The 12,327-nt window shown below is 47.5% G+C and overlaps 1 protein-coding gene across 1 annotated transcript in view; it reads right to left on the bottom strand.

Annotated features, from left to right (window-relative positions):
* Positions 1-12,327, bottom strand: part of POF1B (POF1B actin binding protein) — a 31,362-nt gene that overhangs the window by 1,309 nt on the left and 17,726 nt on the right. Inside the window, exons 5-17 of the mRNA XM_072123472.1 lie at positions 9,884-9,943; positions 8,902-8,988; positions 6,897-6,917; positions 6,497-6,592; positions 6,329-6,403; positions 4,684-4,817; positions 4,564-4,588; positions 3,566-3,640; positions 3,385-3,477; positions 1,750-1,863; positions 1,420-1,572; positions 1,160-1,279; positions 758-886 (exon numbers count right to left, since the gene is read on the bottom strand). Of these exons, the coding sequence (XP_071979573.1) occupies positions 758-886; positions 1,160-1,279; positions 1,420-1,572; positions 1,750-1,863; positions 3,385-3,477; positions 3,566-3,640; positions 4,564-4,588; positions 4,684-4,817; positions 6,329-6,403; positions 6,497-6,592; positions 6,897-6,917; positions 8,902-8,988; positions 9,884-9,943 (1,182 nt within the window). The remainder of the gene's footprint in view (positions 1-757; positions 887-1,159; positions 1,280-1,419; positions 1,573-1,749; positions 1,864-3,384; positions 3,478-3,565; positions 3,641-4,563; positions 4,589-4,683; positions 4,818-6,328; positions 6,404-6,496; positions 6,593-6,896; positions 6,918-8,901; positions 8,989-9,883; positions 9,944-12,327) is intronic.

Here is a 12,327-nt window from a genome sequence, read left to right on the forward strand (position 1 = left end):
AAATTGCAAGACAAGAAAAGGCACAAATCACGTCCAAAAAAGTTGAACCTGAGGCACTGTTCCCCAATATCTTTGCAAAACAATAGTTTGATATTTTTGGGGGTCAACTTTGTAGAATGATTCTGCTTCCATACTCCTGCCAGTAGAGGGCATCAGATAAGATCCATCCTCAGAAATTCGGGAAAACCTCTGTAAAATACTGTGGGGGTCATTTACTAAGGGCCCGATTCGCGTTTTCCCGACGTGTTACCCGAATATTTCCGATTTGCGCAGATTTCCCCTGTATTGCCCCGGGATTTTGGCGCACGCGATCGGATTGTGGCGCATCGGCGCCGGCATGCGCGCGACGGAAAACGGGGGGCGTGGCCGAACGAAAACCCGACGTATTTGGAAAAACCGCCGCATTTAAAAACTGCAAATGTGTCGCTGGACTCGCGCTTAACTTCACTCAGCCGGCCTCAGTGAATTCCTGCGCGTTCAGACGCTTTTCAGCGCAGCAGCGCCGCCTGGTGGACGTCGGAGGAACTACCTTCATAAATCCCGGCCGGACCCGAATCCAGCGCAGAGAATGCGCTGCTGGATCGCGAATGGACCAGGTAAGTAAATCTGCCCCTGTATCTTCTTCATGGGAATTACAAACTTTCTGACTGATAAACTGTGACGTGACCCCTTTAACCACGTGATAGACCCCCCCACCCACCTGAGAAGGTGCAGGATGACAACTGACCCCTTTAGGATGACCCCTCCTGTGACTTACCTCCTGCTGCCTCCTGATGAGGGAGTCTCTCTCCTCCAAGGAGGACGTCAGTTCATGCAGCCTCATCTGTAAATCGCTGCTGCTGCCTTCCCGAGCCATCACATCGTGCTGAAACTTGGAGATCTGGGACTGCAATACACAAATGCGGGATCATATATTACCTGCACATCCCATAGGATATTTCTCACATCTGGAGTATCTGATGCAGCCACTAGGTGACGCTGTCCTATTATAGATCCAGCTATGTGGTGCTCTTCTATAGCGGAGCATGCACATGGCTTCCTTGCTGGGTTTTGTGAGATGGAACCACTAGGTGGCACTGTCCTCTAGAAGACCAGATATACTGCTCATGCTATGAGATGTCTGGTCATGTGACATATATAAGAAATCCCATAGACTGACCCTTAAAGTGCGGATCTCCTTGTCCTTCTCAGCTCGGAGGCTTTCTATCATCTCCTTGTAGTGTCTGGTGATCTCATCCGTCTTGGCTTGGAGCATGGGACTGGAGACGGTTTCTGTGACCTGCAGAGGATGATGAATACAATATGAGTATATACACTGCCGCTTCCTGGTATAGGGGGGAGATCTGCTCTCCAAGCAGTCAATGGGCTCCCTGTTACGGACCCATTTTGTGATGATTTAGGGACCTGCCCTGTCCCCACCTGTACACGGAGGTTCTTGTTCTCCTGCTGGAGCGCGTTCTTGGCGTATTCCAGCTCCTTTAGGCGATAGTCCTTGTCGCTCTCTGCGTTGCGCATGGACAGGATGGTCTCCTCTAAGCTGCGCAGCTTCATGTGACCATCTTTTAGTTCTTGCTAAACACATAAAAGAAATATGTTACACATATGGGCCGAGTGTGTGACACCGCAGCGCAGGTCACCCCCCCCCCCAAAATAATAACAAATAGGCTAAAACCCCCTAAAAACTAGTGCAGAGTAAGAAACTCTAGATCTAGGGAGAGCGCCCCCATCCCTCAGCTGTGAGATCTGCACCTGCTGCAGGCGATTCTTTTCCCGTAGAGAAGCCAAGATGGCCTCATACTCCTTCAACTGCTCATCCTTGAATGTCAAATCTCTCTCGAGTCTCGTCTTGTCAATTTCTAATTTCTGCAAAAGAAAAGCATTTTCCTCTCAATAAGGATAATTTATAAATATATGAAACATTGCATCACGTGATGTTCAGACTGGGGGAGTGGCTAAGGAGGAGCAGCATTATACCGCATAAGTGGTCTGTTCTGGGGGTGCAGCTAAGGAGTAGCAGCATTGTACTGCATACGTGGTCTGTTCTGGGGGAGTGGCTAAGGAGGAGCAGCATTATACAGCATAGGTGGTGTGGGGGTGTGGCTAAGGAGGAGCAGCATTGTACCGCATAGGTGGTCTGTTCTGGGGGTGTGGCTAAGGAGGAGCAGCATTATACAGCATAGGTTGTGTGGGGGTGTGGCTAAGGAGGAGCAGCATTATACAGCATAGGTGGTGTGGGGGTGTGGCTAAGGAGTAGCAGCATTGTACTGCATACGTGGTCTGTTCTGGGGGAGTGGCTAAGGAGGAGCAGCATTATACAGCATAGGTGGTGTGGGGGTGTGGCTAAGGAGGAGCAGCATTGTACCGCATAGGTGGTCTGTTCTGGGGGTGTGGCTAAGGAGGAGCAGCATTATACAGCATAGGTTGTGTGGGGGTGTGGCTAAGGAGGAGCAGCATTATACAGCATAGGTGGTGTGGGGGTGTGGCTAAGGAGTAGCAGCATTATACAGCATAGGTGGTCTGTTCTGGGGGTGTGGCTAAGGAGGAGCAGCATTATACAGCATAGGTGGTGTGGGGGTGTGGCTAAGGAGGAGCAGCATTATACCGCATAAGTGGTCTGTTCTGGGGGTGCAGCTAAGGAGTAGCAGCATTGTACTGCATACGTGGTCTGTTCTGGGGGAGTGGCTAAGGAGGAGCAGCATTATACAGCATAGGTGGTGTGGGGGTGTGGCTAAGGAGGAGCAGCATTGTACCGCATAGGTGGTCTGTTCTGGGGGTGTGGCTAAGGAGGAGCAGCATTATACAGCATAGGTTGTGTGGGGGTGTGGCTAAGGAGGAGCAGCATTATACAGCATAGGTGGTGTGGGGGTGTGGCTAAGGAGTAGCAGCATTATACAGCATAGGTGGTCTGTTCTGGGGGTGTGGCTAAGGAGGAGCAGCATTATACAGCATAGGTGGTGTGGGGGTGTGGCTAAGGAGGAGCAGCATTATACAGCATAGGTGGTGTGGGGGTGTGGCTAAGGAGTAGCAGCATTATACAGCATAGGTGGTGTGGGGGTGTGGCTAAGGAGTAGCAGCATTGTACCGCATAGGTGGTCTGTTCTGGGGGTGTGGCTAAGGAGGAGCAGCATTATACAGCATAGGTGGTGTGGGGGTGTGGCTAAGGAGTAGCAGCATTGTATCATATAGCAATCTGTAAAGTGCTACGGAACCTGATGGCGCTATATAAATAAACATTATTATTCTTTTTATATAGGTTAAGGTTGTGGGTGAGGCCAAGCAATGGATCAGAGTTGCCCCCGATGCGTTATGTCCTGTGCATGTGCTGTGCTGATAATATGCAGTGTGATTTGCCCCCATACATTACAGCTGTGAGTGGTGACTCACATTCAGGTCGCTCTGTAGATGCCCCAGTTCCTCACGTAGGTTGGTGAAGGTGGATAACACCAGTCTCATCGACTTATCGGAGGTCTGCCGCATCTAGGAGGATGAAAATACAATGTAATCCATACATTTACAGACACAGAGGTCAACCAGAATGCTGTAAGATACAGCGCCCCCATCTGACCTGGAGCAGGTAGCGGATCTGCTGCTTGGTGAGTTCAGAGACGCCTTTAGGGATCAGGGATTCAATATCCTCAGACTGTAAAGAGAAACAAATCAGAATTATCTGTCTACAATAACTGTGCCTATCAGACATAGGAAATTCTCCCCCTGCCAGCGCTCTCACACTGCACCCGAGATGTCTTTCCCCCCCCCCTGCCCCCTTCCTGGCGCTCTCACACTGCACCAGAGATGTCTCTCCTGCCGGCGCTCTCACACTGCACCAGAGATGTCCCCCCCACCACCACCCCTCCATTCCCAGCGCTCTCACACTGCACCCGAGAGGTCTCCCCTGCCAGCGCTCTCACACTGCACCAGAGATGTCCCCCCCCCCACCCCTCCATTCCCAGCGCTCTCACACTGCACCCGAGAGGTCTCCCCTGCCAGCGCTCTCACACTGCACCAGAGATGTCCCCCCCCCCACCCCTCCATTCCCAGCGCTCTCACACTGCACCCGAGAGGTCTCCCCTGCCAGCGCTCACACTGCACCAGAGATGTCCCCCCCCCCCCCCTCCATTCCCAGCGCTCTCACACTGCACCCGAGAGGTCTCCCCTGCCAGCGCTCTCACACTGCACCAGAGATGTCCCCCCCCCCCCCTCCATTCCCAGCGCTCTCACACTGCACCCGAGAGGTCTCCCCTGCCAGCGCTCTCACACTGCACCAGAGATGTCCCCCCCCCCCCCCTCCATTCCCAGCGCTCTCACACTGCACCCGAGAGGTCTCCCCTGCCAGCGCTCTTACACTGCACCCGAGAGATCTCCCCTGCCAGCGCTCTCACACTGCACCCGAGATGTTTCCCCCCCTTCCTGGCGCTCTCACACTGCACCCGAGATGTCTCCCCTCCCAGCACTCTAATATATAGATGTCTCGAGAGCAGTGTGGGGAGTTCCTGGGATTCTTGAAAGTCTTTTTGTTTGGTTTTATATCGGACGCCTGCGCTGGTAGCAATGGCGCAGAGTTACCTGATACTCCGAGTCAGACGGTTTCCTGCAAACACAAGAAAAACACTGAGTCTTCAATAACAGCATCATTACCTCGACTGAAACACCAGAAAATTAAAATAATTGGGGGGCGGGACTTACCTTGCGCCAATCTTCTCCACGTGTTGCAGCAAACAGCTGTACAAATCATTGTTCTTCCTGCTGAGCTCAGCCAAGAGTTCACCAAAATAACGTGCATCCAACTGCTCCGGACCGGAACTGACGCTGCTACGGGTCTGCAACGATAGAGACAATGACCTCAGTTATACAGGGGCGAGGGTGCGGACCGGGACCAGAAATGGAGGGTAAAAGAAGCCGAATTACAGGGAGTGGAAAGTTCTATGGATACATTGATTTTAGCTTCTGTATCTTATTTGCCCCATTACTCTGCGTATCTGAGGGGGGGTCTCCTTCATCTCTATATTGTCATTGTATTCATGACCTACAGGCTAGGAAAATACAGCAGTGCTCAGGATTATGGCCGGACCCTTGCAGGAGATTTCTGTAGAGAAGATTGATATTGGGCTCAGTGTCCCGGGGTCAGGTGGCTTGTTGTCCTGCCGTGGAGAGCTGTTGGGGTTTGGTAACGCGGACCCCCAAAACATTTAGTGTGTTCTTCTCTACATTTTTTTTTTACTTCTGAAACAATTGTAACAGAATCCAATTGAGCGGGAAAGTTATGAGTCAGACGGCTTTATATTAGGGATGTTCTGGGACTCCGCAGGCCGCACCTTCCCTCACGCTGGGACTTGTTCACATTCAGGAGATGAATGGCTTCATGGGAACCTCGCTGCTTCATAAAAATCTCAGCTGGTGCAGCAAGAAGGGGGGGGGGGGGGGGGTCCCAGATGCTGCAAAACGGTAGGGTAGGGGGCTACCGGATGCTGCAAGAGTGGGGGCGGGGGGGGGGTACTCCAAGAGTCAGCTGCAGGACATTACACCTTACTAAAAATTGATGCAGAACACAAAAGAGCCAGGACTGAGCCCAGAGAGCGGTTACTGGGGGCCGCCAAGAGGAGCGGCCAAGACCTGGCCACCGGACAGCACATTCCTCACAGGATTTATCACCAAGGACACATCTTTACTTTACTGTCCAGGTACAAGATCTACAGGAGAAATGCTGCCAAAAACTGTGCAAAATAATGAAGTCCTTTATTATTTGTCAAAAGGGAGTGGCTAAGTGAAGTCCTAAAACAAGCCAATTATAGTCCTTCAACATTTAAAGGGAATCTACGAACAAAGTCCATCATGTTAAACCAGGGACATTACTCATAGATCCAGGCACCGTGACTGTGGGAATCTTCTTTAGTTATCCGTGGCCTCCTTCCTTTTAAAATCAACTTTTATGATTATGCTAATGAGTCTGAAGTGTACTTGGGGCTGTTACCAGAGCCAATCCATGCTGTTGCTTCGCAGGCTGTTACACTGTTTCCGCCTCTGCCTGCTGTAATCTCACATAGTGGAGGGGGTGCTCCTGCACAGAATATAAAGTTGTAACTTGGGGGTATCCACAGAGCCCTTTTGGCTTATTAGAACAATTTTAAAAGTTGATTTTAGAAGGAAGGAGGCCATGGATAAGAAATATAAGAAGATTCCTGCAGTCACGGTGCCTGGATCTATGAGTAATGTCCCTGGTTTATCGTGATGGATTTTGATGGTGGATTTTCTTTTAATGCAAACTATTTGTGTACAGACAGCAAAGATGCAAATAAAACCCAGAATCAGGCGATGTCCCGGTGTCTCTTACCTGTACCTGTTCGGTGTTCTGCACAGTCACCTTCTGCTGATAGTTCTGCTGATAGTTCTGTTCGGAGATCAGATCCTAGGAAATAGAGAAACATGGGGAGGATGAAGCACTACTACTCCCAGCATGGAGTCACTGTGACAACATCCCCCCCCCCCCCCGTGCACTTACCTCTGAGGACTGGACGGAGACCTTCCTCTGGTTGCTCTGTTCAATCACCTGGTCATTTATTGAGGAGACGCTGGTCCCGCGGATAATCTGCCGCTCCTGGGAAGGACAGGATAGGGTCAGGGAGCAGGTAGCAACGAAACAGGGTGATAGACGGAGGAGAGTGAACCTCACACAACGGGGTCAAATTCTACCAAAAAAATCTCAATCACATCACAATTATAATACATAAAGGTTGATAATCTAGTCCGTGGGATAATTGACTTGTACATCGGATCAGGTGCCGGACTATTGGACACAAATGCAGTATAGGAGCAGCCGGATACAGCATGTGCCTGGGAATATGTGATATCGCTCTTATCATCGGGATAATAAGTCCTCACGCCCCGCCGCGCCGCCCGACTGACTGACTGAGCTGCTCAACCTGAGGATCTTGGCAGGAACCTTGGGAAATAATAACTACACAAGGAGCTTTGTGCGGGATGAGGCCGCCCTGCGGGAGCTGCGCCTCCATCACCTGCAGACTCCCCCAGGACCTGACTCATTCCATCTACACAAACACAAATGTGAGAACTCCCACTGCCTCGAATTATATTCATCCTCTACCCATCATCCATTGCAGAAGACAAGGACCCAACATCCATGAAGACAATGGTGTCCAATACCTGACCCTCAGGAAGAGCCACTTGTAGTCGTCAGACACAAACAGAACAGGAGCTTTTCAATTAAAAGCCCCGAAAACCATCCTGTTCACACAGCTGAGGGTTTGTTACAATTGATTCCAGCCCAGATAATCCTCTGACAGGTAAACAGCCTGGACTCCAGAATGGTGGCTACAATGGGGCAAATTTACTTACCCGGTCCTGTCGCGATCCCCCATCCGGGTGGGCCGACGGAGACATAGTCCGGCACGATTCACGTAGCCCGATCTCCTGTATCTGGAGTTCACCTTCTTCTTCCCGGTGCTTGTAAGTGCGTGTCTTGCGACACAATTAGAATTTTAAGTCCAGCGTGTATTCTGAATCCATCGGTTTGTCCGATGGCCACGCCCCCCCGATTTGCATCGCATGAAAGTCAGTGCGATTTTGCCAAAATCCGATTGCGTGCAACAAAAAAAAAAACGTTAAATGCGCCGCAAATCAGAAATCGTCGGGAGACCTGATGAAAATGCGCTCCGCGGACCCTTGGTAAATGAGCCACAATGTATCAGTACAGATAACAACCTGGACTCCAGAATGGTGGATACAATGGGGCAGATTTACTTACCTGGTCCGTTCGCGATCCAGTGGCGCGTTCTCTGCAGTGGATTCGGGTCCGGCCGGGATTCATCAAGGTAGTTCCTCCGCCGTCCACCAGGTGGCGCTGCTGCGCTGAAAAGCATCCAGATGCCCTGAAATTCACCGACCCGGGCCAAGTGAAGGTAAGCGCGTCCCAAGCGACACATTTTCCGTTTTTAAATGCGGTGGTTTTTCCGAATACGTTGGGTTTTCGTTTGGCCACGCCCCCCGATTTCCGTCGCGCGCATGCCAGCGCCGATGCGCCACAATCCGATCGCGTGAGCCAAAATCCCGGGGCAATTCAGGTACAATCGGTGCAAATCGGAAATATTCGGGTAACACGTTGGGAAAAACGCGAATCGGGCCCTTAGTAAATGACCCCCAATGTATCAGTACAGATAACATGTAACAAACAATCTGAAAGCAGAACTTTAAACAATGTATTTGAAAGCTCCATATATTACAGCTCTGGAAGAAGACGAAGCGCCAACTCAAAAGGGGGATTCTCATCACAGATGGGGGAGCACATGCAGACTTAGGATAGTCCCTCTAAAGGTAACCTACCCTCAAAGTTCATCATCATAAATCAGGGACACTACTCATAGATCTGTTGATCTTCTTATATTTCTTACACATGGCCTCCTTCCTTCCAATCAATCAACTTTTAAAATTATTCTAATGAGACTGAAGGACTGCGAGGGGCTGCAGATTCACAGGCTGTTACACTCTCTCCTTCTTGTTTCCCCTCCCTCTCACACAGTGGGAGTGTGGATGTGCTCTTGCACAGTGTAACAGCACTAAGGGGCTTTGGTAACGCCCCCTGAGGCCTTCTGGCTCATTAGTATAATTTTGAAAGTTGATTTTAGAAGGAAGCCATGGATAACAAATTTAAGAAGATTCACACAGTCCCGGTGCCTGGATATAAGTGTCCCTGGTTTATCAGGATGGTTTCTGATGGTAGATTTTTTATAGTGGAGCAGGAGAGGTCACCAGTCACAAGGCTGCAGTTATTTCCTCTGGGACACTAAAAAACATGGATACGCCATGAACAACTACAATGAGAAAACCCCTTTAAATAAAGTCTAAATCCAACTACCATTTCACAGTCACCAGCATCGAGCGCTCACTCACCTCAGGACCCGCCACCTCCACTCTACGGATGGTCTTCTCATAGATGACGTTATTGGACGGCACGTAGTTAACCCCTTTTATGTAGCTCTAGGGATAAAAGGAGGAAGTTTTATAGTTTTTTGTGACATCAGTCATCTCAGAACTTATCACAATCACATGGAGACAACTTCCAGCCTAATGCTGCGGTCACACGTGGCGTTTTGAACCCGATTTTGAGCAATTCTTCAAAAAAATGAGTGCATTTTTTTAACGTACAGCTTAAAAACGGGTTCAAAACGCCACGTGTGACCGCAGCCTAAGGGTGGTGGCACACGTTAGCGTTTTGAACCCGTTTTTAGACCATTTCAAAGCAGTCCGTTAAAAAACGCATCAGTTTTTTTGACCGTTTTCTAATTATCTTAATTAAGATAACTGGGGGAAAGGTCAAAAACGCATGCCTTTTTTACCGGGCTGCTTAAAAGCTAGTTCAAAACGCCATGTGTGCCGCTGGCCTTATACAGCGCAGAAGAGGCCCGGACCCTCCTCTACCAGCAGGAGTCCTGTGATATCTGGCTCCAAGACGTAAACCCAAGACCCTGAGGCTGCAATCACACGTTACGTTTTGTTTATGTTAACGCAGGAGTTGTCAAACACATCACAACAGCAGAGAAGAGGAGATTTGCCTAATTACATTGTGAACATTGTGGCATTTACAAAATGTTTGTGTTAATGTGGTGTTAACACACATGTTACCGTATTGTTAACACATGCATTTGTTTGTCAACCCAATTCTTGTTAATTGTCTGTTAACACAAGGTGTTAACGTTGCATTCGCGCATTTGTTTAGTAAACGCAATGTTGACAATGTAATTAGGCAAATCTCCCTCTCAACATGTGAACGTAGCCTGAGCATTACAAGGAGGGGTGCATTTAGCCATTATACACAAAACAGCGACAGGTTCAGCTCTACTACAGCCGACATCCGTAATACAGAGTCACCCACCTGCTCCGGATTCTGTACTATGTATCTGCGCACAGTCTCCTGAGGATACGACTGGATTTCCTGAAATCAAAGGGTTAAATAAAAGGGTCATCACCCAAAGAGAACTACAGAATCTCCACCACCACCACCACACAGTATCCCAATTTCTAGAAGATACAAAACATGAGAGGGCAGTATTATAGTAGTTATATTCTTGTACATAGGGGGCAGTATTATAGTAGTTATATTCTTGTACATAGGGGGCAGTATTATAGTAGTTATATTCTTGTATATGGGGACAGTATTATAGTAGTTGTATTCTTGTACATAGGGGGCAGTATTATAGTAGTTGTATTCTTGTACATAGGGGGCAGTATTATAGTAGTTGTATTCTTGTACATAGGGGGCAGTATTATAGTAGTTATATTCCTGTACATAGGGGGCAGTATTATAGTAGTTATATTCTTGTACATAGGGGGCAGTATTATAGTAGTTATATTCTTGTACATAGGGGGCAGTATTATAGTAGTTATATTCCTGTACATAGGGGGCAGTATTATAGTAGTTATATTCCTGTACATAGGGGGCAGTATTATAGTAGTTATATTCTTGTACATAGGGGGCAGTATTATAGTAGTTGTATTCTTGTACATAGGGGGCAGTATTATAGTAGTTGTATTCTTGTACATAGGGGGCAGTATTATAGTAGTTGTATTCTTGTACATAGGGGGCAGTATTATAGTAGTTGTATTCTTGTACATAGGGGGCAGTATTATAGTAGTTGTATTCTTGTACATAGGGGGCAGTATTATAGTAGTTGTATTCTTGTACATAGGGGGCAGTATTATAGTAGTTGTATTCTTGTACATAGGGGGCAGTATTATAGTAGTTATATTCTTGTACATAGGGGGCAGTATTATAGTAGTTATATTCCTGTACATAGAGGGCAGTATTATAGTAGTTATATTCCTGTACATAGAGGGCAGTATTATAGTAGTTATATTCTTGTACATAGGGGGCAGTATTATAGTAGTTATATTTTTGTACATAGGGGGCAGTATTATAGTAGTTATATTCCTGTACATAGAGGGCAGTATTATAGTAGTTATATTCCTGTACATAGAGGGCAGTATTATAGTAGTTATATTCCTGTACATAGAGGGCAGTATTATAGTAGTTATATTCCTGTACATAGAGGGCAGTATTATAGTAGTTATATTCCTGTACATAGAGGGCAGTATTATAGTAGTTATATTCCTGTACATAGGGGGAAGTATTATAGTAGTTATATTCTTGTACATAGGGGGGCAGTATTATAGTAGTTATATTCCTGTACATAGAGGGCAGTATTATAGTAGTTATATTCCTGTACATAGAGGGCAGTATTATAGTAGTTATATTCCTGTACATAGAGGGCAGTATTATAGTAGTTATATTACTGTACATAGAGGGCAGTATTATAGTAGTTATATTCTTGTACATAGGGGGCAGTATTATAGTAGTTATCAGGGGTTGATACTTCGCTTCTAGCTTTCTGAGGTGTAGACCACTTAGAGCAGGAGATCTTACACTTAGTTAGGCAAAATCCTTGATCTTGTTGTGTGAGATAATCCGGGGTGTGTTTGGGGGATGTTAGTAAGGTGACCCTGCGATGTGATTGGCGCGGCTGCACTGTGTGATGTGACCTTGTATTATATACTAGATCTGATCTTACAGTAAATTACAGTAATTATTTGGACCTTTACCCTCCTCCTGGTGTTATTGTGTTTTGGCTTTTTCCTCGCTTGCTCCTAACACTCCTATCGCCTGCAGCTTGTAACTCTGAGCACTGATATTATATTGCATGCTGGGAAATGAGGCAAAAAATGCACTTTTTGAGTGTGTGTGTGTGTGTGTGTGTGTGTGGTGAGTACAGTGTATGGAGCCCCTTCTAAAGTAAAAGTAGAATAATGTATTAAGTATCTAGTAATCTAATATGGCACTACATCCCCCATCATCCCATATGATGGCTCCTGTCACCTTCGCTCACTGTAACGTGTGACCCAGTAATTTACTAATAACCAGGGACCGAAAAGAATGTGACATTCCCCTCCTCAGAGTCTCTGGTCAGACTGGTTCTTACAGATCACAGTGTTCAGGAGGCTCCACATACAGGCGAGAAGGAGGAGACGCGGCCCCCATAAAAGCTACAACCCCCAGCATGCCCAGCGTGGAGGGATCACAGCTCCATCTGCTACAACATCATGTCTTCTACTCCAGTCACACCCAAAGCTGCAGAAATATATTCTCTCCTAGACCTTGATGTCTATCGAGGACCCAAAATAAGTTGTAACTTATCTACAAATAACCTGCAGATAACTTTAACATAATTGGTAACATAAGGTAATTCAGGTCTCATGCTGCAGCATGAATTCTTCTGGTTCCTACTACTATCCTGCGGTCAGCCACCGGGGATCTGATCAACC

The sequence above is a fragment of the Engystomops pustulosus genome, chromosome 9 (genome assembly GCF_040894005.1).
Source record: "Engystomops pustulosus chromosome 9, aEngPut4.maternal, whole genome shotgun sequence".
Classification (NCBI taxonomy): Eukaryota; Metazoa; Chordata; class Amphibia; order Anura; family Leptodactylidae; genus Engystomops; species Engystomops pustulosus.